This window comes from Oryzias melastigma, linkage group LG19, assembly GCF_002922805.2.
Source record: "Oryzias melastigma strain HK-1 linkage group LG19, ASM292280v2, whole genome shotgun sequence".
Taxonomy (NCBI): Eukaryota; Metazoa; Chordata; class Actinopteri; order Beloniformes; family Adrianichthyidae; genus Oryzias; species Oryzias melastigma.
The window spans coordinates 1,873,690-1,901,004 of record NC_050530.1 but is presented as its reverse complement, the minus strand read 5'-3'; the positions used below and the strand labels follow the sequence as shown (position 1 = coordinate 1,901,004).

Here is a 27,315-nt window from a genome sequence, read left to right as displayed (position 1 = left end):
GACGTTGAAGAACTGGTTCTCCAGCTTTTATTTAACCATCTTCACAATCTCATCATCCAAAGTTGTAAACATCAAATTTATTGATCATCCATGTAAACAATTTTTAAATGTTTAATGTTTTTATTTCTGGATGAAACGTCTGTTTCAGCTTATTGTGCTCCTCAAACCTCCAGAGGCAAACTCGTTTTTTACGTATCAAAATCTCAACACTGAGGCACTAGTCAGGCTCCGCCCCCTCAGGCGGGATCTTCTCAATAGAGTCTGTGGAGGAGCTCTGCTGGTTCTCCACTCCAGAGCACATCAGAGGGACGTAGATGTCATCCATGTTTGGCAGAACAAACACTTTCTGCGGGACAGAAGAAGATTTAGTAGAAGAATTGTCAAACGTGAGGCGTTGGTGTCGCTACCTGGAACTCGTCCTGGAGTTTCTTCTCGATCAGCTCGGTTATGTGGCAGAAGGTCACCTCTCGCTCCCCCAGTTTGGGACGCACGTGAAGATCCAGCTTGGGGGGGACACAGAAGCTGTACCTGCAGACCAATATTTAGACTTTTTAAAATAATTATGGGGCATATGTGTTTAAAAAAGGGGGGAAATGTCACAAACTCTGATGACCCAGCATTCTTGCAGCCTTTAAACGCATCACTTACACACAAATCTTGGAGACGTGAATCAGATTTGTGCGTAAATGTGGTTTTGTGTCTGTGTAACAAGGATTTCATGAGTACTTTTTAAAGATTTGTGCGTGTATTTAGTTTCAAGCTGCTGTCATTTTAATGTGTGCATGTATAAATTGTAATTTTTTTTATTTTGTAATGTGAATTCACAATTACAGTAATGTATAAAATGAATTGTATGAGTTACAAATCAGGCTATTTTCTCTCTATTTCAGTCTGAGAAAATGTCCTGAACTTTTCTGAATTTCAAATAAATTTAAGTGAAGGTGATTTTAATAAAATACTTCACATACTCTTTTTCAGTTGTACATTTAAGCTCTACACTGCAAACTACTCGATTTGTAAGTATTTCAAACCTTGTTATTTTAGACATTCAACAGTTTTATTCTCTACACAAACTTTTCTGAAAAGTCAGTCGAGAAACTTTTGATCCATTTGAAGAAAGGAACCATTTTGCTACAAAATGGTTGGAAAAGAGAAAAAAAATGGATTTAAGACTAAAAAAACTCAATTTGAAGGATGTTCATTTACATTTCAATCATTTTTGACAAGTTAGACTGGAATTTATTGTCGTTATTTTGGAAACTAAAATTCTTCTTCTTGTTCCAAGAATAAGTTTAGATTTATAAAGATTTCCCTGAAGACACAACAATATATTAAAATACTAAACTATTACAGTTTTCTTATATTGGAATATACTGATCTATATATTGAATAATATCATAACATATATTACATTGTGATTTATACTGCAATAAATTGCTCTATGATATATGATACATATATATATATATATATATATATATATATATATATATTTAAAAATAGGTTGATCATCCATATATTTATATTTTTTTTAAATATATTGTAAATTACTGACATATTGAGATCTATTTCTTAATATGTTACATATATTTTTAGTAAAATGGAATATATTTTTGTCTTGTAAGTGTTTTATGATGGACCAACTTGTACTAAGATTTTATTTTGTTCATGTTTGGTTCTAAAATGAATCATTTCCACTTTTTACTCTAGACTTCTGTTGCTGTAATCAAAATAAATTACAATTAGGTTCAGAAAAACTGAAAAAATACAAACCTTAAATGATAATTATTGTACTACATGACTCATAACTTCCTTTTGTTGCCTATTTTCACCTTTTTGATGCTTCTGTGGAACTTCTTGTATCTAGATTTTCATTTCTTATCAGATTTCTTGTGAAGTTAAATGACTTTCTGCTTGGACACTTAAGTCATTTTTTATTTGACTTTCTTCTTCTGGTTATTTTTCTATTTTTATGTTCCGTCTTTTTCCAGTGTGGACATTTAAAGTCACGTTCCAAATTAAAACAACTTCCATTTAACTTTAATCACTAAATATTAATAAAGTTTGCAATCCAAACTGGTAAAATAAGTAGTTTTTCCCACTTTATAATAAATTTGACATTTTCCTCATTTAATAAAATCATTTTAAGCCCTAAATTCACACAAACTGCTAACTGACTGTATTTCTGTTTGACACAAGTTGCTAAAACTCTTAAATCTTGAATAAGCTTCACTGAAGGGAACGCGTTTGCGTGCTGGGGGCGGGGCTTATTCTCTGTTCGTACCAGATCCTGTCTGTGGGCGGCGGCGGGATGTTGACCGCCAGCGTCCCCGACAGCTCTCGGACCTCCACGGTGAGCAGCAGCGGCGTGTTGGACATCTCCTCCAGCTTCTTCTTGATGAAGTCGCTCTCTGCCGCCTTCTGGAAGTACTTGGATTTAGTGATTTTGTCCACAAATCTCAAAATCTTCCTTCCAGTCTTCCCTCCTCCCGCCCTGTGGGAGATGATCAGAGGAGATTGAGGGTTTGGATGCTGAATCAGAGGCTGGAGGAGTTACGTCTGAAGCCGAGTGAGAACCATCTGGGTGTCAGTTTGTTTCCTGCTTTCAGAACGTATATAAACCAGCACACTGACCCTTCACTGGTCGGAGTGGAGACCTTTTCTCCAGCTGGACCCAGAGGCTCAGACAGAAGCAGCTCCTCTTCATCGGATGAAGCGGCGCTGGACGACTCTTCGTCACTGTCTGCCAACACCCTGAGGATGGGCCTGGAGCTGAGTGGAGGTCACACAACAGAGCAGGTCACTCTGAGCATCTTTTTGAGCTATTTTCAAAGTGTTCTCGGAGGTCCTATACGTAGGATTTTTTGGAGTTGTCTTTGTGAGGTGGGGTCTTATCAAGAATAAAATTAAGAGATTAAATATCTTTGAGATGAAATTTTAGGTCAAAGCAACAAAAAGCAAGCGTGTGATTGGTTTCTTACCATGGGGTACCAGTTTCGGTGAAGCAGTGAGCCAGGTCCCGGCCGGCCTCTTTCCCCAGCCTGGACAGGTCACACTTGGTCTGCAGGGTCATCTGCAGGTTCCCCGTGTAGACCAGCTGCAGCTCCACCCACAGGCCTGCAGGGGGAGCCACAAAGGGGTCAGCGGGAGACTGCCAAACTGCTTAGTGGGAGGATTAAGCAAGCTTTCACTCGGATGATCAGGCCTTGAAATTAAATTTATGAGAAATTACGGTGGATTATTAGGAGCCGGAGAGGAGACAAAGAGGGTGGAGGAGGACAAGAAATCCCAACACCCTCACAATGCTGCACCGCCAGGTCGTCAAATTATGTTTTTCAGAGCAACCAGCGTGAAAACATGAGCTGAAAAGGCTGAAAGCAAAGGCCTAATGACCGTCTATGAGATTACCATAGGATGATAGGTCTGATCTGAAGCTCAGCTGTAATAACATCAGCGGCGGGTCAGCTGCTCCACAGTGGTTTAAGCTGCAGCGTGCACTCACCCCTGTGGTTCACCTCTGGACTGGACGCCGCGGAGATCTGCGGCACGGAGCAACCCATGTCCATCTCCGTCAGACTCAGCTCGTTCATGAAGTAAGGCAGCTGCAGGAAAGCATGAATGAATTCCAACTGGAAAAGTTGCATTACCTGCGATTATGCTAGTGTGAATGCTTTTTCTGAAAGTAGTCGCTGAAGATGCTGAATGCAAAATCTATCTGCAAAATGTTACATTCGCTAAAATGTCGATAAAGCACTAAGAAAGAGCACTGAAGTTGACCTAAATGTATGAAAAATATGTAGTAAAATAGTTAAAAATCCCTAATAAATCACCATTTTGAGAAAGAAAATAGTGTGTTGCTAAAATAGAAGCTAAACTCCAAATTAGTCTATAAAAACCTCAGTGGATACCAATTTAGCCAAAAGTTAGCATGTTGCTAAAATATTAGCTAAACTCCAAATCAGCAGCTAACAAAACATCAGTAGATGCCAAATTAGCCAGAAAAACTAACTTGTAGCTTAAATACTTACGAATCTCCAAAAGAGCCTAAAATTCATCAGTAAATTAAATCGGTCAAAAACATTAGCATGTTGCTAAAATATAAGCTAAGTTTTAAATTAGCCTATAAAAACCTTAGTGAATACCAATTTAGCCCAAAAACGTTAGCATTTTGCTAAAATATTAGCTAAACTCCAAATTAGCATTAAAAAAACTCAATAGATGTCAAATTACCCAGAAAAGCTAGCTTGTTGCTTAAAAACTAGCTAAACTCTAAAATAGCTTGAAATTTCTCAGTAAACTAAATTAGTCGAAAACATTAACCTGTTGCTAAAATAGAAGCTAAACCCTAAATTAGCTTATAAAAACCTCAGTGGATACTAATTTAGCCAAAAACGTTAGCATGTTGCTAAAAAAACTAGCTTAACTTCAAATTAGCAAAAAAAAAAAAACATCCGTAGATGCCAAATTATCCAGAAAAGCTAGCAGATGCTTAAACACTCTCTAATCTCTAAAATAGTCTAAAATTCCTAAATAAACTAAATCAGCCAAAAACGTTAGCCTGTTGCTAAAATAGAAGTTAAATTTTAAATTAGCCTATAAAAACCTTATAGGATACCAATTTATCCCAAAACGTCAGCATGTTGCTAAAATATTAGCCAAACTCCAAATTAGCATTAAAAAAATCTCAGGTCAAGCTAGCTTGTTGCTTAAATACTCGCTAAACTCTAAAATAGCTTAAAATTCCTCAGTAAACTAAATTAGTCAAAAACGTTAGCATGTTGCTAAAATATAAGCTAAAGTCTAAATTAGCTTGTAAAAACCTTAGTGGATACTAATTTAGCCAAAAACGTTAGCATGTTGCTAAAATATTGGCCAAACTCCAAATTAGCATTAAAAAACTCAGGTCAAATTAGCTAGAAAAGCTAGCATGTTGCTTAAATACTAGCTAAACTCTAAAATAGCTTGAAATCCCTCAGTAAACTCAATTAGTCAAACACGTTAGCATGTTGCTAAATTTGAAGCTAAACTTAAATAAGTGGTTGAGAAATTAGCCAAAAACATTAGCACATTGCTAAAATAGAAGCTATTCTTTTTTTAAATGCTTTAAAAGATGAAAACACAGCCCATGATTATATTTAAAGGCCTGTTGCTACTTACATTTTGAGATTCGAAGACTCATAAATTGCCTATTGGGGCATATTTTCCTATTTTTTTTCAAGAACTATAAAGTTATGAATATAAAAAATACACCAGAAATGTCCTGAACAAGTTGAACATTTTGAAACCAAGATTGCTGAAATTGCTGAGTGTGACTGAAAACTTACATGAGAATCACTATAGTGTGAATGCTCAATATTAACGTCTACGTTTTTATAAAAATCCTCCTCACTCGGATTTTGCTGAGCTTCTTCTGAATCTTGTGGGAGACGGCGTCCACCCAGTGCTTCTCTCGCAGGAAATCCCAGAAAATTCGACCAATCAGAGCGTTGACCCACGCCGTTTGGCTGTTTTCAGGGAACTCTGTCAGATCACACGTACACTGAGGGGTAAAAAAAGGACAAGTTTGAGCTTAAAGGAGAATTTCTTGTTGTCTTTATTGTGTAACTCCATATTTGTCTGCAAACGGGACACACTTTTCTTCTGGCGGTGGGGCTGGCCTCCACGCTGCTTCCTCCCGGACTGGAGAGGGGCGTGGAGTATTCTGTGGCCAGAAGTCGAGCCATGTAGCTGGGGTAATCGAACGTAGAAAGGCCCCTGGAGGCTCCAGGGGGGGCGGAGGGGATGCACGGCGCCGGGGGTGTGGGAGGGGCGTCGTGGTCACCGCTGCCCCCTCTGCTCGGGCTTCTGCTGTTCGGGAAAGGAACGTTCGGCGTTGGGTCACCTAAAGAAATGCAGAAAAAAGTAATATTAATAAAATAATGTATAAAAAAAGGCAAAACGTTGGGAAAAATGGTGACAGCAAGGATCAGATTGTTTTCGCAAACGTAAATATTTTAGCACCTTTGAGAAATAATTTAACCCTAAACACGTACTCGAAAACCTACCAAAATTTGGACACACCAAACGTATTTATATTAAAAAAAAAAAACAAAAAAAAAAGTTGCAAAAAAAAAAATAAATAAATAAAAAATACCGACTCAGCTAAAAAAAATAATTTGGGAAAAAAAAGTTGGAATCCACTAATGAAACCACAACACGTGTGTTGCATATATCCAAAGGAAGTTTTGCAATTATTATGGGATGGCCACATGACCAACGACTTGGCGGCCATTTTGTGGTAAAGTTTGAGATTTGACGATTTTCACGTTTTCCAGCAATAAACTTTTTTTCAAGTGATCTTCACAAATTTTTACACACATGCCCCCAGCGTGAGTCTACAACCGCACAAAAGTTTTGTTGACCTTTGACCCCAAGAAGAAGCCGCCATTTTGAATTCTTTCTAAAAAAACACCTTTAGTACCTGCTACAAAAGAAAACCTGACGTTTTTATTGACCGTCTTCTAACTTCTCAGGCATCATTGGGAAGCTACTGTGGAAAAAATGTTGGAATTAGAAATTGCAGATTTTGAACGGCGTGCGCGTGGCGAGCTTGAAAAAGTGGCATTCTCCTGTCACTCGCAGATTTTTTAACGAAATACTGTGAAAATTTGGTGCATGGATCCCTGGCTTGAGCAGAAAAAAATAAAGTAACATAGAACAGAAACATATTAAGATTGTGGGCGGGATTAGCAAATAACCTCCGTTGCTAAGGAAATCCAAAAATTTACTTTTGCCGATTCGTCTGAAACTTTCATTGATCTGTTCGGTATCCTCGGGCAACCAAAATATAAAATGGTTGCTATGGAGATTAAGCCATCAGAAAAGCCACGACACAGGTGTGCAGAGGGGGGCCGTGAAGGATCGGTAGCGCCTGCGGGTTATACACTATTACCAAACCAGATCGGGATGAGGCGAGTCGTTAATCGAATTGACCAACAGGTATGTTATCATAAATTGTCTCAAAATAAAATAAATTGATTAAATCTGTATTTGAAAATACCATGTGGATTGATTCCTGGTAAGTTTATTTAACTATAATATAAAAACAATCAGAATACATGTGATGACCGCAAAAAATCACTTTGAATTTTTCAAAGACAGTAAACCGTTTTAATTACTGACACATTTTTTAATCGCCGTAATTTCAATTTTTTTTCTAAAACATGACTGCATTTGAGCTGCTTTAAAGATAAAATCCATTTTTAGGCTCATTGTTAGTCGTTATCCTCACACCCGGATGTGAACATCGATGGGCTGCTACCTGACTTCAGGAGAGAGAAAGGTGAGAAGAAACTGTTAATGCAGAGAAAGGTGAAAATGGAAATGATTAAAGGAGTTTGAAAATCAGCAGAGCAGCTCAAGATTAGCTTATCACTTAGTTGTGGTTGAAAAAATGGCTCACAAAAAAAAAAAATGTAGTCTGTAGTTAATATTTTTTGGATTACTCAGAAAAGTGTTCCTACTGTTTTTTAAAGAGTAAAATTTGACCCCACAACTGTGTTTTCTTAATCAATTGATATTAAAAATTGAACCGTTTGGTGCAGTAAAAGTAAATGTTTATTTATATATATATATTTTAATTTCCTAAATCCACTTTTTGGTTGTATTTTGATCTCTTTCTGCACCACAAAGTCACAAATATACACCATAAACCCAATATATATAAATACCAAATATAAATATACCAAATATATATCATATACATCAAAATGAAGCTGTTCACAACAATAGTTTTGCTCAAACAAATGAATCGCATGACACCATGTAACAGGTAAATCTACCTTTAGTCAACCTGAATTGTTATTTGTTGCACTTCATTTTTAAATAAATTTGAAATAGTGGATTTAACTGTATACAACTAAAATGTGACTGGATTTTACATTAATTTTGTTTAACATATTTAGTTTATACTTGATTATTTTGCAAGAAATCTAGAAAATTTCCCTTCACTGTTCTCAGTCACACAGTTGATTTTTTTTGGTCAGTGAATCAGATAATTCAAAATGAATTGAATCGTATTGTTAACGACAAATTACGATATAAATCGAATCGTTAAAATGATTCAATTCAACTTTATTCTTTAATCTGCTGACCAGTATTTTCATTTTTCTGTTTGTGTGTTAGCATATTATTAATAAATACAGTAAATAGAATCTGTTTTGTTGACCAATTTTCCATTTTCCGAATTGCAGCGATATTTCAGAGTGAGATAAATAACTAAATGATTTCCCTTTGCTGCACTCTGCAGTCAGGAATCTTTGAAATGTCACATGTTAGCTTTGAAAATGGTGGAAAAATACCCATAAACAAGCAGATCTGCAGGAATTTGACATGGATTCTCACAGATTTGTTCCTGCATTCTGCACACATGAACCGTTCATGAGGCTGAATTCCTTCACATGTTTGTGGAAATGTTAACATCTGAAGAGTCTTAATTCCTGTATGTCAAAGTCAAGGCCCAGGGGCCGGATCCGGCCCTCCAAATAATTTCATTTTATTGTTATTAATGGCCCAATATTATCTTGAGCTCATTTCTAACTTTTATAATTTTGACAAAATATATTTAGTTAGTTTAAGTTATTTAAGGTTTAAGTTGATTTATTCTGGAATACTATTATTGCTTTTTATTATTCATAATTATGTTAAAAAGTTACAGTCTTGAAGATTTAAAACTTGGCATCCCGCTAACTTTTTGGACATTTTTGGCATTTACTAAGATTTTTTTGGAGTTTAGCTAATATTTCAGCTACATGCTAGCTGTTTTGGCTAATTTAGGCTTTTATGTTTAAGTTTTTTTTAAGTTTTTTAGTTCGGCTAATATTTACATGCTAGCTGTTTCAGCTAATTTAGTTTTTTTCTTTTTTTTTAGGATATGTTAAAGTTTTGCTTTTTTTCAGCTACATGCTAGCTGTTTTGGCTAATTTAGGCTTTTCTTTTGGTTCGTTTTTTAGGCTGTGTTAGAGTTTAGCTAATATTTCAGCTACATGCTTTTTTGGCTAATTTATGCTTTTTTTTAAGGATTTTAACTGTTTTTTAGTTAGGCTAATATTTACATGCTAGCTGTTTGAGCTAATATAGTCTTTTTTTCAGTTTTTCAGAATATTTTGAAGTTTTGCTGTTTTTCAGCTACATGCTAGCTGTTTTGGCTAATTTAGGCTTTTCTTTTGGTTCGTTTTTAGGGTATTTTAAAGTTTAGCTAACATTTCAGCTACATTAAAAGCTTTTTGGCTAATTTATGCTTTTTTTTAACGTTTTTTTTTATAGCCGTGTTGGAGTTCGGCTAATATTTACACGTTATCTGTTTCAGCTAATTTAGTTTTTTTCAGTTTTTTTTAGGATATGTTAAAGTTTTTCTTTTTTTCAGCTACATGCTAGCTGTTTTGGCTAATTTAGGCTTTTCTTTTGGTTCGTTTTTTTAGGCTGTTTCCGAGTTTAGCTAATATTTCAGCTATATTCTAAGCTTTTTGGCTAATTTATGCTTTTCTTTTTAATTTTTTTATAGCCGTTTTGGAGTTAGGCTAATATTTACACTGCAGTTTTTTTAGGATATTTAAAGTTTAGCTGTTTTTTCAGCTACATGCTAGCTGTTTTGGCTAACCTGAGTCTTTGTTTGCTTGTTTGTTTGTTTTTTTAAGCTAATTTGGAATTTAACTAATATTTTAACTGGCTATCAGCTTCCATAATTTCAGCTATCAGCTTCAGCATTTTTATCTATCCATTTCAGAATCTTCAGTTACCACCACTAAAACGATAAACGGTAAATGGCGTATACTTGTATAACACCTTCTACCCTCCCTCGACGGCCCAAAGCGCTTCACAGTCACACACTAGCATCTTCAGGGGCCACATCCAGCATTCCCACTAGCAATTATCGCAGGTAATGCTATAAATCTAGTTCATGATTATGTTAAAAAGTTATAGGTTTAAAAGATTTAGTTTTATTGTTCAATAAATGTTGATCCTGTTCGACCCACGACCTAAGGTGAGTCTTGGGTTACGGCCCCCTTGTGTGGTTGAGTTTGACACCCTGTTTTATGTGATTCAAATCAGTGAAGAACAATTTTTTGTTGTTTTAGGCACAAAAGCATGAACTCTAAAGCCAAGTAATAATCACCAGACTGAGTCTGAAGAGCTTTAGAACCGTCAGATTTCTGAGTCCCCAGACTGAGACTGGATTAAAAAAGCAAAAAAATGCTGAGCGTGTAATCCATAATCCATGCATATGTAGTATTTGCATGGATGCCTTCTCTCCTCTTAGCTAATGCATTCCTAACGTTCCTCCTACCCGATTGGGAAATGCATCTGCCCGGCTTCTGCTTCTCCCCTGGCTTTTCGAGCTCCGCCTCCTTGGAGGCGAACAGGAAGTGGCGGAACCACTCCTCCTTCTCTCTTCCTGTGCGGCCAAACAGGTACAGAGCGGCTCTGGAAGAGCTCGGCGACTGTTCGGCGCCCTGCTCCTCTTTCAGGTTCTCCACGGAGCCGCCTTTCTCCCCGGGCTGGGAGTGGGACCCCACGGCGAGCTGGATGCAGATGGGGTATTTGGGGTTCCAAACCCTTTTCCGAGCTAACACAGACGGCAGCAAAAAAACCTGAGGAGAGAATTTAGAAACATTCAAAATCCACTAATGAAACCACAACACACGTGTCAGAGATATCCACAGGAAGTTTTAGGATTATTATGGGATTATCAACAGCTTGGCGGCCATTTTTGTGGCAAAGTTTAACATTTACTGATTTTCACATTTTTCCGCAATATGGGAAAAATAAACTTTTCTTCAAGCAATCTTCAAAAGATTTCACACACATGCCCCCAGCGTAAGCCTACAACCACCACAAAAGTTTTGTGACTTTTGACCCCAAGAAGAAGCCGCCATCTTGAATTATTCTTAAAAAACACGTTCACTACCAGCTATGAACGAAAATTTGCCTTACAGATTTTTATCGACAATCTTCTAACGTCTCGGGCATCATTGGAAAGCTAATGTGGAAAAAATGTTGGAATTAGTAATTGTAGATTTTGAACGGCGTGCACATGGCGAGCTCAAAAAAGTGGCGTTCTCCGATTACTAGCACATTTTTGAACAGAATACTATGAAAATTTGGTGCATGGATCCCTGGCTAGAGCTGAAAAAAATATATAACATAGGACAGGAACATATTAGGAATGTGGGCGTGGTCGTCAAATAACCTTCGTTGCTAAGGAAATCCAAAAATTTACTTTTGCCGATTCTTCTGAAATTTTCACTGATCTGTTTGGTGTCCCCGGGCGACCAAAACATAAAATGGTTGCTATGGAGATTGAACCATCAGAAAAGTGTATTCGAGCAAAGGCTACTCAACAAGTAGGTCAAAGGCGGGCAGCAGGGTGAAGATGAGTACCAACAAACTTTATCACATGAACTAATCTGAACATATTTATGCCAATTAACCTTTAAGCCAAACTGCCTCCCTCCCTCTTTGCTTGTGCTTTGAGGCCCTCAGCCAAAAGGCCAATGTAAATGTCATTCTAAGATCCAGCTTTAATAATTCAAATGCATTTATTAAATCAATTCAAAGCCACTGCTCAAATTTTTGAAGGAGGTTTGAAGGAGCGCCACAGAATTTAACTTTAGCCAAATCGGATTTCCTACATTTGTGGTGGAATGAACTAGTCTATGAACACGAGGAAAAGGTCACAAATTCCTTCTACTGAGCACTCAGCAGGAGAACTGCATTTAGGATGAACTTCCTTAACAAGAGTCCCCTCAGGGAGTCTTCATACTTTGCTCTGTGCGAGCTGAAAGCAGCGGGACTTGACAAAGGTAGCGTCGTGGACTTTCTCATCATAGGCCGCCCTGCGGCTGATGTTGGCGCGTGGGTAGTCCAGACGGAGGCAGGAGCCCTCCAGGGTCGCGAAGACGGAGTGAGTCATGGCAGGATGGCAGGTTTCTGGGTCGTAATCATGGATTTCATTCATCCAGCCCTGAAAAGGAAAAAGCATTTGGTTTGAATGAAATCAAACATTTTAATATGAATCTGCCCCTTTTTTATGCTTCGCTTCCAAAGGAGAGTTGGTTATTCTGTTCCGCATTAGTCCTGCACTTTTCACAAGTCTTGAGCAAAGAATGTTGCCCCGGCACAAATTTTTGACATAGGGAATTTGGTGATTTTTACATTTTATCCACAATATGCAAGAATAAACTTTTTTTTGGACCAATTTTACCTCCCACACTACAAAGTTTAAACATTTTGCTGACCTTTGACATTGAGAAGAGGAGACTTCTTGAATTTTACCCCCCAAAAATGACCTAGTACCTTCTATAAATGAAAACTCGTTCTAAAATGATCATCGGAAAGCTGCTTGTTGGTTTAAGTTTAAAGATTTTAAACAGTGGCGAGCTAGCAAAAGTGGCGTTCATCTATAGTTCGCACATTTTTGAGTGAAATGTTGTGAAAGTTTAATACGGGAATCAAGCTGAAAAAAAGAAATATAACATACAATATATCAAAAATGGGGGTGTGGTTAGCAAAGAAACTTCAGTTGCTACGGAAATTCAAAAATTTAGTGTCGCCGATTTTTATAAAAATTAAACCGATCTGTTCGTCACGCCCTGGCAACAAAGAAATAAAATGGTTGCTATGGAGATACACTAACAGAAAAGCCAGCATTAATATATGTATATGATTTTATGAGGGGCTTGACACTTATGTAGCAGTGCTATCACACAGAGCTATCATAATCAGACAGAGGAAGAGCCGCTCAGCTCAGCTCCAAAAGCCACGCCCCCTCAGAGGAGATTTTGAAAACGGAGGCTTCCAATCAACGTGAAAAATGGCTTTTTAAGACATTTCGGTAGTGAGATTTTGGGTTAAAACGTCATAATCATAAATAAAACACTACTGAGAAAGTTTAATTTAAAAAAATTGTCATGGAGGACTTTAAGAAAAAAATGTTGATTTTAATGTTTAAAGATTGGAAACGGCGTTAGCGTGGCGAGCTGGCCATAGCAGCTTTCATCTACTGCTCACACATTTTTGACTGGAATGTTGTTAAAATATAATCATGAATCCCCGGAATAAGCGGAACAATGTTAGAAATGTGGGCGTGGTAAGCAAATAACCTCCGTTGCTAAGGGAATTCAAACATTTACTTTTGCAGATTTCTATAAAAAATAGCATTTATCTATTCATCACCCACAGACGGCCAAAAAATAAAATGGTTGCTATGGAGATAAAGTAACAGAAATTTTGAAAAAAGTATTTCTCTAATGAGGGACGAGTAGAAGGGGGGTAAGGTGGCAACTGCAAGCTAATAAATGCCACTTAAATCTATAATATTAATATATATATTTAATAAAACATCAAACATTTATTTATTTTAAGGAAGAGAAGAGAATATAACTTTAATTGGTCCAAACCTTTAACATTTCTGTCACATATTTTCATGAAAACAGGTTAAGTCGGGTATCCAAAAGTCGTCTTGTAATCAAATACAGCGCAGGTATAAAGAGACGAGCGGCGCCAAATCACAGCAATTTGAAGAGGCGGGAAATTATAAGGCTGTTTTCTGATGAGGATTGATTTCTGCTTCAAGCTCTGCCCCCCCCCCCTCTTATATAACTCACAAAAACCGGTTCATAAATGAGGAATTTTCAGCTCCACAAAATGAAATATATATTTGATTTGATAAAAAACAGTAAATTATTTGAGATTTAGTTTATGGGAATGAAGGATTTTAACTTTAAACTGGTGCAGTTTGGTTAAAACAAGAGCGTAAAAATGTTTCATGATGTCATGAAATCTCTCACACTGGAAAACCCGAATCTTAAGATAAAAAGACCTTTGTTTCAAGAAAATAAAGTTTTATTTGTCGTCTTTCAAGATAAAAATAATCGTATCAATGAATGTTTTTCAATAGAAAAATAATCTTAGTTTATTTATTTATTTGCATTTATACAACATATTACAAGAACAGGTATAGAAATACTAAAAAAGTAGGAGTATAAAGATGCAAAAAGAAAACCCATATGAGCCAATATTAGAACCTCTACAAAATAAATGACAAAATATGATTTTTTACTCTCATAATCACTTTATATACTTAAAAATATATATATTTGCATTTCATGATACAATAATTTCATAATCATGGATGCATCATGTCCAAGTGACAGGGAATTTTAAAGATTTAAAATAATTATTGGTAAAACAATATTTCTAACCCAATTATTTAAATAAAGTATTTTTATATTTTAAGAATTCTTTACTTATTTCCATGAGTCTGTTTTTTCAGTGTAAATTCACTGTTTTTTTTCCCCTCGACGGCTGTAAACATAGATAAATTTGGCCCCTCGTACCAGTGAATTCTCCTGTGAACTGATCTGGATTTGAGGGTCTTATTGTGGTCTTCCTCTGGGCTTTGGAGAGCTCAGGCGGCCGCTCTCGAGAGTAAACGGCTTAGCGGTTGTCGTGGTTTCACTTCAGAAGAGATGAAACAGAATTACCCTGAAGCAGCTCGACATCCAAAGCACACAAGCCAAAAAATTTAAAAGAAAAGCACAAAATAAATACCTTTAAGTCCCTAAGTATTAGAAATGTGCCTTAATCAAAGATGTCTTTTTGTTGGTGATGAGCATCTAACTCTATTTAAGGTTCGAGGCTGGTTAAAAGTAAAAAAAAAAAAAAAAAAAAGCTAATAAAATTCATCTGATTCAACAAATCCACCATGAAAATTCTAACTCATATTTAGGCAAATTCTGATTTAATTTCCCCCAAAATAACTCAATGTAACTGCAAAATACATGATGAAAATGTATTTGTGCTTAACAATACGGCTGGAATAAACGATTGTTTTAATAGTTGATTAATCACAGATCATCTTTTCCATTTAGTCAACTAATCAGGTCATGCACAAAGTAGACGTAAATCACACATCTTAACCATCTTTTAAACTAACTAAAAACTAGACAAATAGCATTACCCGTGATGATGCTAGTATGAATGCTGTAAGCTGAATTTGGCCACTGAAGATGCTAGTGCTGATAGCTGAAGATGCTGAAATTGACAGCTGAAATCACTGAAGCTGATAGCAAGCTAAATATTAGGTAAATGTCAAATTGGCCTAAAAAATGGAAAAAAAAGCTTAAATTAGCCAAAACAGTTAGCATGTAGCTGAAATATAAGCTAAACTTCAAGTTAGCCACATAAAACTGAAAAAAATCCTACATTACCCAAAATAGTTAGCATGCAGCTGAAATATTAGCAAAACTCTAAAAAAGCCTAAATTAGCATAAACAGCTAGCATGTAGCTGAAATATTAGCTAAACTCTAAAAAAACCTAAATTACCCAAAACAGCTAGCATGCAGCTGAAATATTAGCTAAACTCTAAAAAAGCCTAAATTAGCATAAACAGCTAGCCTGTAGCTGAAATATTAGCTAAATTTCAAAACAGCCTAAAAAACCAAAAAGGCTAAATTAGCCAAGACAGCTAGCATGTAGCTGAAATATTAGCTAGACTCCAATTTTCAACAAAAAAAAATGAAAAAAAATCCAACTATCCATAATAGCTAGCATGCAGCTGAAATATTAGCTGAACTCCAAAATAGCCTAAATTAGCCAAGACAGCTAGCATGTAGCCAAAATATTAGCTAAATTCAAATACAGTCTAAAAAACCAAAAAAAACGAAATAAGCCAAAGCAGCTAGCATGTAGCTGAAATATTATTTAAACTCCAAAACAGCCTTAAAAAACCTTAATAAATGCCAAAATAGCCCCCAAAGCTAGCAGAATGCTTCAACTTTACCACACTCTGACTTCATATAATATAAAGTAACGACTAATCGACTATTAAATTAGTTGACGAATTGTCGAAGCACTACTTAATAAACAATGACATGAATGCACAAAAGACACACTTAGAGTTAAAGACAGTTTTTACAACAACTGGCCCAATAAATTTATGTTTTTGAACCATTTCTGACTCTATTTTTTGAATGAGCCTCAAATCGTCAGGAATTGGTGTTAAATTAATTCAATTAACTTTTATTTATATAGTCCAAAACCACAAAGAGAATTTGCCTCATTGGGCATTCAATAAATAAACAGAAACACGACAAGAACCCATGGAGGCCCAAACAAGCGACACAACAGAGCAGATGACCTGACAAGGAAGAACTGAAACACAAATAAACTACACACTTAAATAGACTGAGGGTCATTAACTGAAATGAAGACAGCTGTGGGTGATTACAAAGCTGGAACTGATGAGACTGAGGGACAATTCACAACATGACCAAAACCCATAACACAACCGACAAAAACAAACCCACAATCCTCACACAAATGTTTCAGATGTTGTCAATAAAGTTTTATTGCGGTCAATCATAAATCCAACTGTCTTAAAACATTTGAGGCGTCACCGGTGACGCTTAAACCCAAAATCTTTAACATACTTTATCTTTTCAACTGTTATCGTGATAATTCCAGTAGATTCTGAAGGAGGAAAGTGTCACTTTACTGAAAGGTTACAGTAAAATTCTTTACTCTGCTTAGTTTTTAGTTTAATTTGCTCCCTTTGTGATTATAGGAGCCGGATTTTCTTGTCACTTTCATTTTTTTTTTTGTATTTTTAAGATGTTTCAAACTCGAGAAGTAAAATATTTAACTATTGAAACTGATGAACTTGATCGGTTTGTTATATTCTCTGCTGTTTTGTGATAAATCTTTGGGCTCAAATCACTGAAAGTCTTTTTTTACGTCTACATGAAACAAAACAAATTAAAAATGATGAAGTGTAAGAAATTAATTTTCCAAAAATTTACATTTTAACACCAACCCAGTTTAGCATAAGTAACAAAATTATAAATTATAGTTATCAATTTTTGTGCGATTAATTAATTGTGAACTGTAATTAATTAATCAATTTCAATCACAATATTTTTAACCCATTAATAACTGTAAAAAGCCTCATTTTGAGGTATTTTATTTAAGTTTGTGACGTTTTGGCGCAGTAATAGATCAAAATAAAACGAAAAGGTGGCTTTATCACGTTGTTATTTTATATTAAATAACTTCCAACCTTTACTTTGACATCACCGAGGGGTAATTTTTAACAAGTATCAAAAAACTTTTGGTCCAGAATGTTCAAATTTAAGAATGTTTGCACTGAAGCTGTTACCATGACAACATATTGAACAGTCGGCTTTTGTTAACAAGTGTTTAAACTTAAAAAATATAACTGTGCAATAACACAGAAGTAACCATCCGACGCAAAAATGAGATAAACACGATTTAAAAAAAATGTATGTGATTAATTAATCGCGATTAACGCGATAATTCGGCAGTCCGAATGAATTAACCTTATCTTAACAGAGTAGTATCAGGTCGTTCAGATTAAACTGTTACCAACACACAGCCGCTGCAGTTGGTGAAATAAAACTCATGAAACTGTCAACACTAAGGAGCGCTACAGCTGCTGAGCTGCAGTAATTACCGCTCCACCGCCAACGGAGCCTGACAGTCGGCTTCTGAAGGGACCAACCGCCAAGCAGGCTCTGTCACTTCCAGAGGTAATTAGTGAAAACACAAGCAGGGAAAGGAGCTGCTCTTTGTCAGGCAGTTTGGCAGATTGGAGGAGGACAGTTACTGAAAACAAGAGTTCATGCATCAAGAAAATAACGGGCTTGTTAAGTCATTAGCGGTTTGGTTTCAGTCTTAGCCAGTTGGCTTATAAAGTAAACGTCCTGCATGACTGCAAAACCCCAAAAAGCTTTATTTGTACTTTAAATTTTGCTTAAAACCTCCAGCAGCTGCAGGAACAATAACGCCATGAGCAGAGAGAATAAGGAGGGACAAATTAGTTTAGTTTTCTTCCCAAGTTTTCCGTGCCATAAAAGAGATAACAAGTTTGAAATATTTCAGTTAAATGGAAGAATGTCTGAAGAAAAAATGTACAAAACAAGATGTACAGTGTGAACATATTAGGAATGTTCATAGAAAATGTGGGCGTAATTAGAAAAAAAAACTGCTGTTGCTAAGGAAATCCAAAATTTTACTTTTGCTGATTCTTTAAAAAATTATGTAGATTTGTTCAATACCCCCACCCGACCAATAAATAAAATGGTTGCTATGGAGATATCTCAACAGAAAATCCGCCATTTTGAAAAAAGGACTGTTTTGTCACATGCTGGAAGAAGGAATTTGGTGTAGCTGCTACTCATCCAGTATGGGCGGGTCCAAAGGGGGCGGGAAGGTCAAATGGCGAAATATTATAGATAATCTGAACATAATAATAAGAACATATTAAAAAATGTGGGCGTGGATGGCAAAAAACTGCCGTTGTCAAGGAAATCCCCAAAATTACTTTTACCGGTTCTTCTAAAAATTACGTAGATTTGTTCGTTACCCCCAGCCGGCCAAAAAATAAAATGGTTGCTATGGAGATATCTCAACAGAAAATCCGCCATTTTGAAAAAAAAGTGTTTTTTTATGATTTTGGAAGGACAAATAGCCAAATATTAAAGATACTTTTTAGATAATCTTTTTGATTCTTGAGTATGTAAAACACACGATTGGCCAAGTGGGGAACATGCTGTTTCATTCAATGTGCAAAATGAAAAATATCAAGTGGAGGAAGTAACTCCTAAAACATATTCCAAATGGAAGCTACGTTGAAAAAAATGACATAAAAATAACTGAAATTGGGTGACATCCACAATGATATGACATAAGATATGAATATATAAGAAATATAGGAGTGGATAGAAAAAACTGCCGTTGCTAAGGAAATCCAAAAAATTACTTTTGCCAATTCTTCTAAAAATGACATAGATCTGTGAGTCAGCCCTAGAAGACGAAAAAATAAAATGGTTGCTATGGAGATATCTCAACAGAAAATCCGCCATTTTGAAAAAAGGATTGTTTTGTCACATGCTGGGAGAAGGAATTTGGTGTAGCTGCTACTCATCCAGTATGGGCGGCTCCACAGGGGGCGGGAAGGGCAAATGGCCAAATATTATAGATAATCTGAACATAATAATAAGAACATATTAGTAATGTGGGTATGGATGGCAAAAAACTGCCGTTGTCAAGGAAATCCCAAAAATTACTTTTACCGATTCTTCTAAAAATTACGTAGATTTGTTCGTTACCGCCAGCCAGCCAAAAAATAAAATTGTTGCTATGGAGATATCTCAACAGAAAATCCGCCATTTTGAAAAAAAGTGTTTTTTTTAACGATTTTGGAAGGACAAATAGCCAAATATTAAAGATATTTTTAGATAATCTTTTTGGTTCTTGAGCATGTAGAACACACGATTGGCCAAGTGGAGAACATGCTGTTTCATTCAAGGTGCAAAATGAAAAAAATCTTATTCTTTGTGGAACAAGGGCTTCCTAAAACATTCCAAATGAAAGCTATGGTGATAAAAGTATATAAAAATGACTGAAATGTGGTGACATTTGGAATTATATGACATGGGATATGAATATATAAGAAATGTAGGCGTGGATAGCAAAAAACTGCTGTTGCTAAGGAAATCCAAAAAATTACTTTTGCCGATTCTTCTACAAATTACATAAATCTGTTCGTCAGCCCTAGAAGACGAAAAAATAAAATGGTTGCTATGGAGATAAGTCAACTGAAAAGCCATTATTTTGTAAAAGTGTTTTTCTTAATCATATAGAATGGGGTGTATCTGCCGCTCAGCTATTGTGGGCGGCTCAATAGGGGGGCAAGATAGCCAAATATTAAAGATACTTTTAAGATCATCTGTTTGATTCTTGAGCATGTAGAACACATGATTGGTCAAGTGGAGAACATGCTGTTTCATTCAAGGTGCAAACTGAAAAAATACTTTGTGTAGCAAATGCTCCTCAAAAGATATTCCAAATGGAAGCTGAGGTGATGAAATGACATGAAAATGACTGACATTTTCCCTCCTCTGTGACTCAGTCACTCACCTTCAGGACGTCAGGCTCAGAGCTGTCAAAGCAGCCTGTCAGAGTCCTTTCTTCAAACGGCATCTCTTCCGGTTGGTGAGTCGACGCCGAGCAGTCAGACCTGCAGGAACCCATCCGGATGAGGAAAAGACCCAACAAAAACCCAAAGGCCAATCCCAAAGCCAATCCGGAGAAGTACGGGCTCAGAGGTAGGATGAAGTATCCGTAGGACAGCACGGCTACGCAGAACAAGCTCATGCGCGGCAAAGGGTTCGGGGGCCTGGGAGATCCACCGGCTGGCGGTGACGCCAGAACCCGGAGCCCGGCGAGGCTTCTGGGCTTCCTCCGAGTCTGGATGGAGAAGACGTGCATGGTGTCGCCGTCTGTGCAGATTTCCAGCTCCTCGTCTCTGTGGTGCTGCCGGGGATGATGTACGGGACAGAGGCCGCGCTGACCTCTCGCCGCGTGCCTCACGGAGGGCCACTCAAACACCGGCAGGACGTCGGCGTCGGTTTTCCGAGCGTTTCTCACGGGAGACTCTGACAGGTCCGTGCTGCCCTCCCGACCCAAACTCCGGCTGCTGCTCTGATGAGCCAGCTGGGGCTTGCTCTGGTGTTTGGGGCTCCCCCCGACGTCCTCGCGCCGGATCTTGCTGAACATGCTGCTCAGAGGTTCCTGCACGGCCTCGGAGAGCCTCCTCTTGGTGTCGTCCAGCTCCAGTTTGAAGAACCCCCCCTTTGGGCCGTCGCCGCTCGGCGAGAGCGTGGTGGGGGTCGGAGGGGCCGTTCGAGAGTCGCCGTTGCTTCGGGTTTTGGTTTGGGTCAGCTGCTTCCACAGGTGAAGGTTGAGGCGGGAATCCGACTTGGACTGGGACACCTCGGGTTCGGAGCGGGACAGCTCCGTGGAGATGGACTTGACGAGGCTCAGGAAGGGCTTGGGTCGGAGGCTGGAGCCCTCCTTCGGCTCCAGCTCCGTGGAGAGGGACTTCACCAGGTTTGCGAGAGGACGGTGGGTGGGCGAGGAAGGACCGGGGGACAGGAAGCTGGCGGAAAAGTTCCCCAAGGAATCGGGAGACGAAGGTGAGAGGGGAACATGGAAGCTCTGGGACTTCAGACCTGCTTCTTCTTCTGCAGAAAGAGTCCTCTCCTTGGACAGGGATATGGACGGGTAGTCCTCGTTGTGGTCCAGGGAGAAGATCAGCTCGCTTTCATCCATGCTGTCCCACCCTCCCTCCGTCCCCGTCAGCTGGATCACAATCCCTCGAGGGACGTGCCGTTTGGTCCCAAGAGTTGCACCAGAGAAGCTGCTGGGATCACACGGTGGTCCAGTACCTCCTCCATCCCCATTATTCCCGTTTTCTGCCATTTCTTCACATGTCCGAACCGAGGCCGCCACTGAAAGAGAAAAGAAGAAGCCGAACAAATAAAGATTCAAACAGAAACGGCTGCCAGCGGAGCCGTAATGTGGGGCTGGGATGTAGTTCAGCTTTGAAGGGCTGTGGAGTCTAAATTAATCTGAAGACGAGTAAACTGAAGTGCGGCCAAGTCTGTCCCAGAGCGGCTGGAGAGGCTTTGGATGGAAAACAGAAATCATTTTTTCTCTTTGCTTAGAGTCTAACACAAAGATTTCAGACCTTGTTTTCAGACATTCAAGACATTTTACCAGGTTTAAAGTTGTTTATCGTTGATCTTAGGGCTGCCACAATTAATCGACGACTAATTTAATAGTTGATTAGTCGTTACTTTAGTAAAGTTATAATGGTATTCTTCTAGCTTTTTGGAATATTTTAGCATTTATTAAATTTTTTTAAGCTAATTTGAAGTTTAGCTAATATTTCAGTTGCATGTTTTGGCTAATTTAGGCTTTTTTTGTTTTGTTTTTTAAAGCTATTTTAGCTAATATTTCAGCTAAATACTAGCTGTTTTAGCTCATTTAGGCTTTTTTCGGTTTTTTAGGCTAATTTGGAGTTTAGCTAATATTTCAGCTACATATCTGTTTTGGCTAATTTAGGCTTTTTCTTAAGCTATTTTGGAGTTTAGCTAACATTTCAGCTACATAGCTGTTTTTGTTAATTTAGCCCTTTTCTTAGGCTATTTTAGAGTTTGGTTAATATTTCAGCTACACGGTAGCTGTTATAGCTAATTTAGGCTTTTTAAAAATTGTTTACGTTAATTTGTGGCTTAGCTGGTTTTTCAGCTACATGTCTGTTTTGGTTAATTTAGCCCTTTTCTTAGGCTATTTTAGAGTTTAGCTAATATTTCGGCTACATGCTAGTTGTTTTGGCTAATTTAGCATTTTTTCAGTTTTTTTAGGCTAATTTGGAGTTTAACTAATATTTTAGCTACATGCTAGCTGTTTTAGCTAATTTAGGCTTTTTCCTAAGCTATTTTAGAGTTTAGCTAAAATTTCAGCTGCATGTTAGCTGTTTTAGCTAATTTAGGCTTTTTAAAAAATATATTACGCTAATTTTGAGTTTAGCTGATATTTCAGCTACATGCTAGTTGTTTTGGCTAATTTAGGCTTTTTTAAGGATATTTTGGAGTTTAGCTAAAATTTCAGCTACATGATAGCTGTTGTGGCTAATTTAGGCTTTAGGCTTTTTATGGGTGTGGGGGGGAGTTTAGCTAATTTTCTGCTACATGCTAGTTGTTTTGGCTAATTAAGGCTTTTTTAAGGATATTTTGGAGTTTAGCTAATTTTCTGCTGCATGCTAGCGGTTTTTGCTAACTTACAGGTAGGTTTGTTATGCTAATTTAACAACAATTTTATTTTTCGATTTAAACTAGATTAATTTTGACTTAAAAAGGCAGTATCACAACTTTTTACAATAAATCTTATTAAGGCAGTTTTACTAGTCCCACTGACAGATTTTTCACGTATGACATGTTATTTTGTAAATATTTTTTTAACTTGTTTTGAGAGATTCCATTCTAAAATAAGTCATTTCTACGTGTTACAGTAGGTTTTTTTTGTCACTATCATTAAATAAACTACAATTAGGTCCAAAAATACAAACTATTTGCTTAGAAGTAATACTATCATTGGCGCTATATAAAATTCATCTTAAAGTAATTCTATCAGGTAATTTGTTCTTATTTTTTAGGTTTTTTTCCTTTTTGAATGCTTGACAAACTCATTTTTCTAGGTTTTGATATCTATTTGATGGGTTTCATGTCAAGTAAATGATTCTTGCTGCACAGACGGATCATTTTATGACTTTCTTCTGATTTTCTTCTTAAGATTAGAGTTGTTTTTTTACTATTTTAAGCTACTTTTTTTGCATGATGGAGTATTACCCAAAAAAGTTATACAAAGTAAGACTTTTAAAGTTGTAAATATATGACTTTTTTCTTGTAATTTAACAGTTACGATATTTTTTCTTCTAAATTTACAAATTTAAAGTAATAATTTTAGGAAAAAAAAATGTTTTTTTTGTAAACTAATGATTACACTTGTTTCATAACGTCTTTTATTGAAATAGAAAGATCATTTTCATGTCCTGACAGTGTACTGCAGCCTGATCGTCTCCTGTCAGCCGTGAAAAAGCCAAACTTCAGCATTTTTTCCGGCGTCTGCAGCTTCACAGAAGAACTTACGTAACCCTCAGATGAACGGTGAGACGCTGTCTGCCGCTGTCGACGAGGCTTTAATGCATCAGAAACCTTTCTACCCACAAGACGCTTAAAAGTCACCTTTATTTTTAGCATCACTGCAAACGGGTTCTGTCTGTTTCATTTAGAATCAAAGCCTCATTTTTACCTTTGATCTTTATGTAAATGTATTATGTGGCACAATTCCCACCAATTCCGCAGCAGCTGGTAGACTCCAACTAATCTGATCTCACCCAAAACGGGTGGAGGGGCAGATAGACCTGACGGATGCACAGACGGCAGCCTGACTCAGACGTTGACAGGACGGGAAGAGAGTGAGAGCTTAAAGGTGCCAAATGCATATTAGACAGACTAAACTTCTATTAGCTAATGCTTTTCTCCTCAAGCTGAATGACTGACTGTGGAGCTCCAACGCCACGAAAATGTGCTGACAGCTCTGCAGATTCAACATGGAATGAAGCTCCAGGTTCTTCCTGTGTAAAATTATGACTAAAGAAATCCAAAATAATGATCAGACAGTGAAAATATTGAATAATTTGATCCTATTTGTCTAATATTTATTTAAATCTGAGCCGATTTGGGATCAAATTGATGCAAAATGTTCACTAACTCACTTGTATTTGAACATATATTTAATAAAATTTGTCTTTTTGTAGGAACTACAAGGTCCTTACTGATAAAATATCCTTAAATAAGGACTTTAATGAGGTGTGAACACTTCAGCTGTTGTTGTAAATTTAGCTTAGTCAGTAAATTGCCATTTAATAAACACATTTATATTTACTACACTGTAAAAAATGACAAATTGGATCAATTAACAAAAATCCTGTACTTTTTTACATTTAAAATGATTAATTTTCATCAAATTAAAATCTTAAGTCGATTGTTTACTGAACTCAAAAGTTGAAATTAATATAATTATTTGTATTTTTAAAGGTAACATACTACAGAACTTTTACAGAATTGTGAATAAATATATTTATGTTGTAATATTTCTTTTTCTTCTTACTAAATTGTGTTTTGATTTATTCGATGTAGGCACCATCATCACCAACCCAAATTCCTCATATGAGTAAAATCGTACTTGGCAATAAAACTGGTTCTGGTTCTGATTCTTCTGGTTTTGTTGATTGATCCAGTTTTTCACTTTTTACAGTGTAAACTGCAGACTGAAAGATTTGAAAAAAAATCTGTAGGACATAATTTACGGGCTTCAAATGAAGATAAAAGGTTTGGTCATGTGACCCATTAGTTTGTACCATTGACTGTACGTGAGTACTGGACCGAGCAAGCATGACTGTACGTGAGTACTGGACCGAGCAAGCATGACGCCACCCATAGAAAATGACTTATTTCTGGCTCCAATCAAACTAAGTCAATTCAGTCGCCATTTTTTTATTTATTTATTTTTTTTTGGCGATATGGACGCCGCCATATTGGAACCAGACGATGTCAGTAAGCAGTGATTGGTCCAAGTCGGTGTGAGTCAATATTTCCATGGTAAACACACCCACCATAAAGGAGGGAGTTTGTTTGGAGGCCACACCCCTACCACTTGAAAGCAGATTACATGAACACTGGACGTGGGGATCAGCAAGCTCCGCCTACTTTTTTTGAGGCACCTGATTGGTCAAAAAAATTCAATGACAAAAAATTAAGATGATCAAGAAGATGTTTTAAAAAAGAATGTTATTCTGTTACTTCTTGCCCAAAAAAAAAAAAAAAAAAATGCCCCTTTACTAAAGGGAATATATCCCGGACGAGCCCCCAAATATGCTATAACCTCCAACAGGCAAACATGTCTAAAGTCTAAGGGGAAACAAAAAAAAGGACCATAATATATGATAAAACTGGACACCAAGAGTTAAAGGAAGACAGATTTTATCTTACTAAAGTTCTGTTTAGTTCTTTATAGAAGTCTATATAATTTTGGCTTCTTGGAACCACTTCCTGTTTGGAGGATAAAGGGGGAGGGGCCATCCAGTCCAGTTCTCATATACATCCATTAAATCCTGTCAGCACCACCTTGCCAAGACAAGAAATAAAAAATGTCCCTTATCTCTAAATTGTCAAACTTGAAGGACAAGAACGTCTAGTAGCTGTATTTTTGATTGTTTTGACAGCTGTCAATCAAACGACTGAGCTTCGAATTATGTTTATTACTCTTGTTTAATAATAAAAAAATGAATTTAATGATAAGTCACCCTGTTGCCATAGAGACAGAGATTTTAGAGCCCTTTTATCACTATAACTATGATTATTTTACTATATTGGGAAGTTTAACAGACGGATGGACTTGTTTGAGCCCCTAGTGGTGACATGATGAACTGCATGTTCCTTTATAAATGAGCTTCAGTCCAGAAGTTAAAAACCTGCAGCTGATAAAACAAACGTTGCCTTTAATAAATGCTTTAATCCAAAAATTATACTCTTACTTATTATAAAAATGTGATTAAATCTAGAATTTTTGTGTTACTGAAATCATTCAAGCACATTTTAATTACCAAAGATCACCAAATAAGTCTTTTATATTATTTCTATCATTGGAAAATTTCACTTTTTGTTTTCAGAAACATTTTCAAGACATAGTTGTATTTTTTTTTTCAAGGGTAAATTCTTCACTTTTGTTGATGTGCATAAAAAATCACATTTGAACATCTTAATAAAGTTGATATATTGAGTCTGTCTGTGTAGAAATGATGGTTTGAAAGTATAATCTGATTTAAATCTTTGAGGGGGGGTCCACCCATAAGGCTGATTTAGCCGCGGCGGTTTTGAACGGCACCCTGTGATCAGCCACAAACAGCAACAATCTCAGCTTAACATTAATGCCGGGTTTACTGCAGAATCTGACAAATCACACCAGCGGATTATGAGCTGAACCGACATTCGGTGGGGTGTGTTTCCAATCTAGTTTATGCCTGTGAGCCGCTGTTGATTGTAGTTATTAGGAACTTCTCAGTCTGACTCTTTTGACACACAAAAGGCTGAAAAACGTTATTGATTTCAAATTGTGCTGTTGTTTGGGGGGTTTATTTTAAGGATTTAGCATCCAAAAAACATGTTAGTTTTCTTCCAGATCTGCTCAGTATCATCCATGAGTTCCTGACATTATGGGTTGTTTAGTTAGATTCTGTGCAGTGGATGGAGATGAAGCTGAAATCGAGGTCAGCTCTTTCACTCCAATCCTTTCTGGACCGTTTGCATCCGCAGGACCAGAGTGACACGAGGACACCGCGGCAGGAGGAGTGGAGGTGGAAAGTGCTTTCTCTTTGCGCTGAAATAATCTCCGCAGCATCACTTTGCGCATCCGTGGTGATGTTTCTGCAGATTAGAAAAGAGTGCGCGTTCTTACCTGAGAGATTACATGAGTTGAAACGAGTCTAAACGCGCAGCTCGGTGCGTCGCCGCTCCATTTGTGCGCCAAAGTTTCCTTTTCTGCGTCCCTTCTTCTCCTGTGACGCATCCGCGCGCGCGCCGTCGCACGCCTCTTCCAGATGTGTCACGCGCCGCAGATCACAGCATCACCGTACTGATGATTACAGCACGCGCGCGCGCTGCATCCTAATCCAATCCAGATTAAGAGAGTCGCGCAGTCCCAGCAAGGCGCGCGCACCCGCGCGGAAACGCGCTCTGAAGAGAGCGCGCGCTCCTCTGCTGGATCTGCTTTACTGTCATCAGAAATCACTCTTTCTAAAGCACAAAAAATGAATTTGCGTCACTTTCATCAGATTATGGCACCACGTG

The 27,315-nt window shown here is 37.3% G+C and overlaps 1 protein-coding gene across 1 annotated transcript; it reads right to left on the bottom strand.

Annotated features, from left to right (window-relative positions):
- Positions 1–27,187, bottom strand: tex2l (testis expressed 2, like). The gene is made up of 12 exons (XM_024285436.2): positions 26,924–27,187; positions 19,979–21,351; positions 11,801–12,001; positions 10,325–10,628; positions 5,634–5,881; positions 5,390–5,539; positions 3,503–3,602; positions 2,982–3,117; positions 2,635–2,772; positions 2,285–2,494; positions 408–528; positions 1–346 (listed from the first exon to the last, which is right to left on the bottom strand). The coding sequence occupies exons 2-12, from the start codon at positions 21,320–21,322 to the stop codon at positions 218–220; spliced, it is 3,081 nt and encodes a 1,026-aa protein (XP_024141204.1). The 5' UTR covers positions 21,323–21,351; positions 26,924–27,187; the 3' UTR covers positions 1–217.
- Between the last annotated feature and the right edge of the window lie 128 nt (positions 27,188–27,315).

Coding starts and splice junctions, on each gene's coding strand:
- tex2l (XM_024285436.2), bottom strand. CDS start 21,322: ATGGCAGAAAACGGGAATAATGGGGATGGAGGAGGTACTGGACCACCG. Junction 10,629..11,800: donor TTCAGCTCGCACAGAGCAAA/GTATGAAGACTC, acceptor TTCTCTCCTCAG/GTTTTTTTGCTGCCGTCTGT. Junction 3,603..5,389: donor AGAAGCTCAGCAAAATCCGA/GTGAGGAGGATT, acceptor GCTTTCCTGCAG/CTGCCTTACTTCATGAACGA.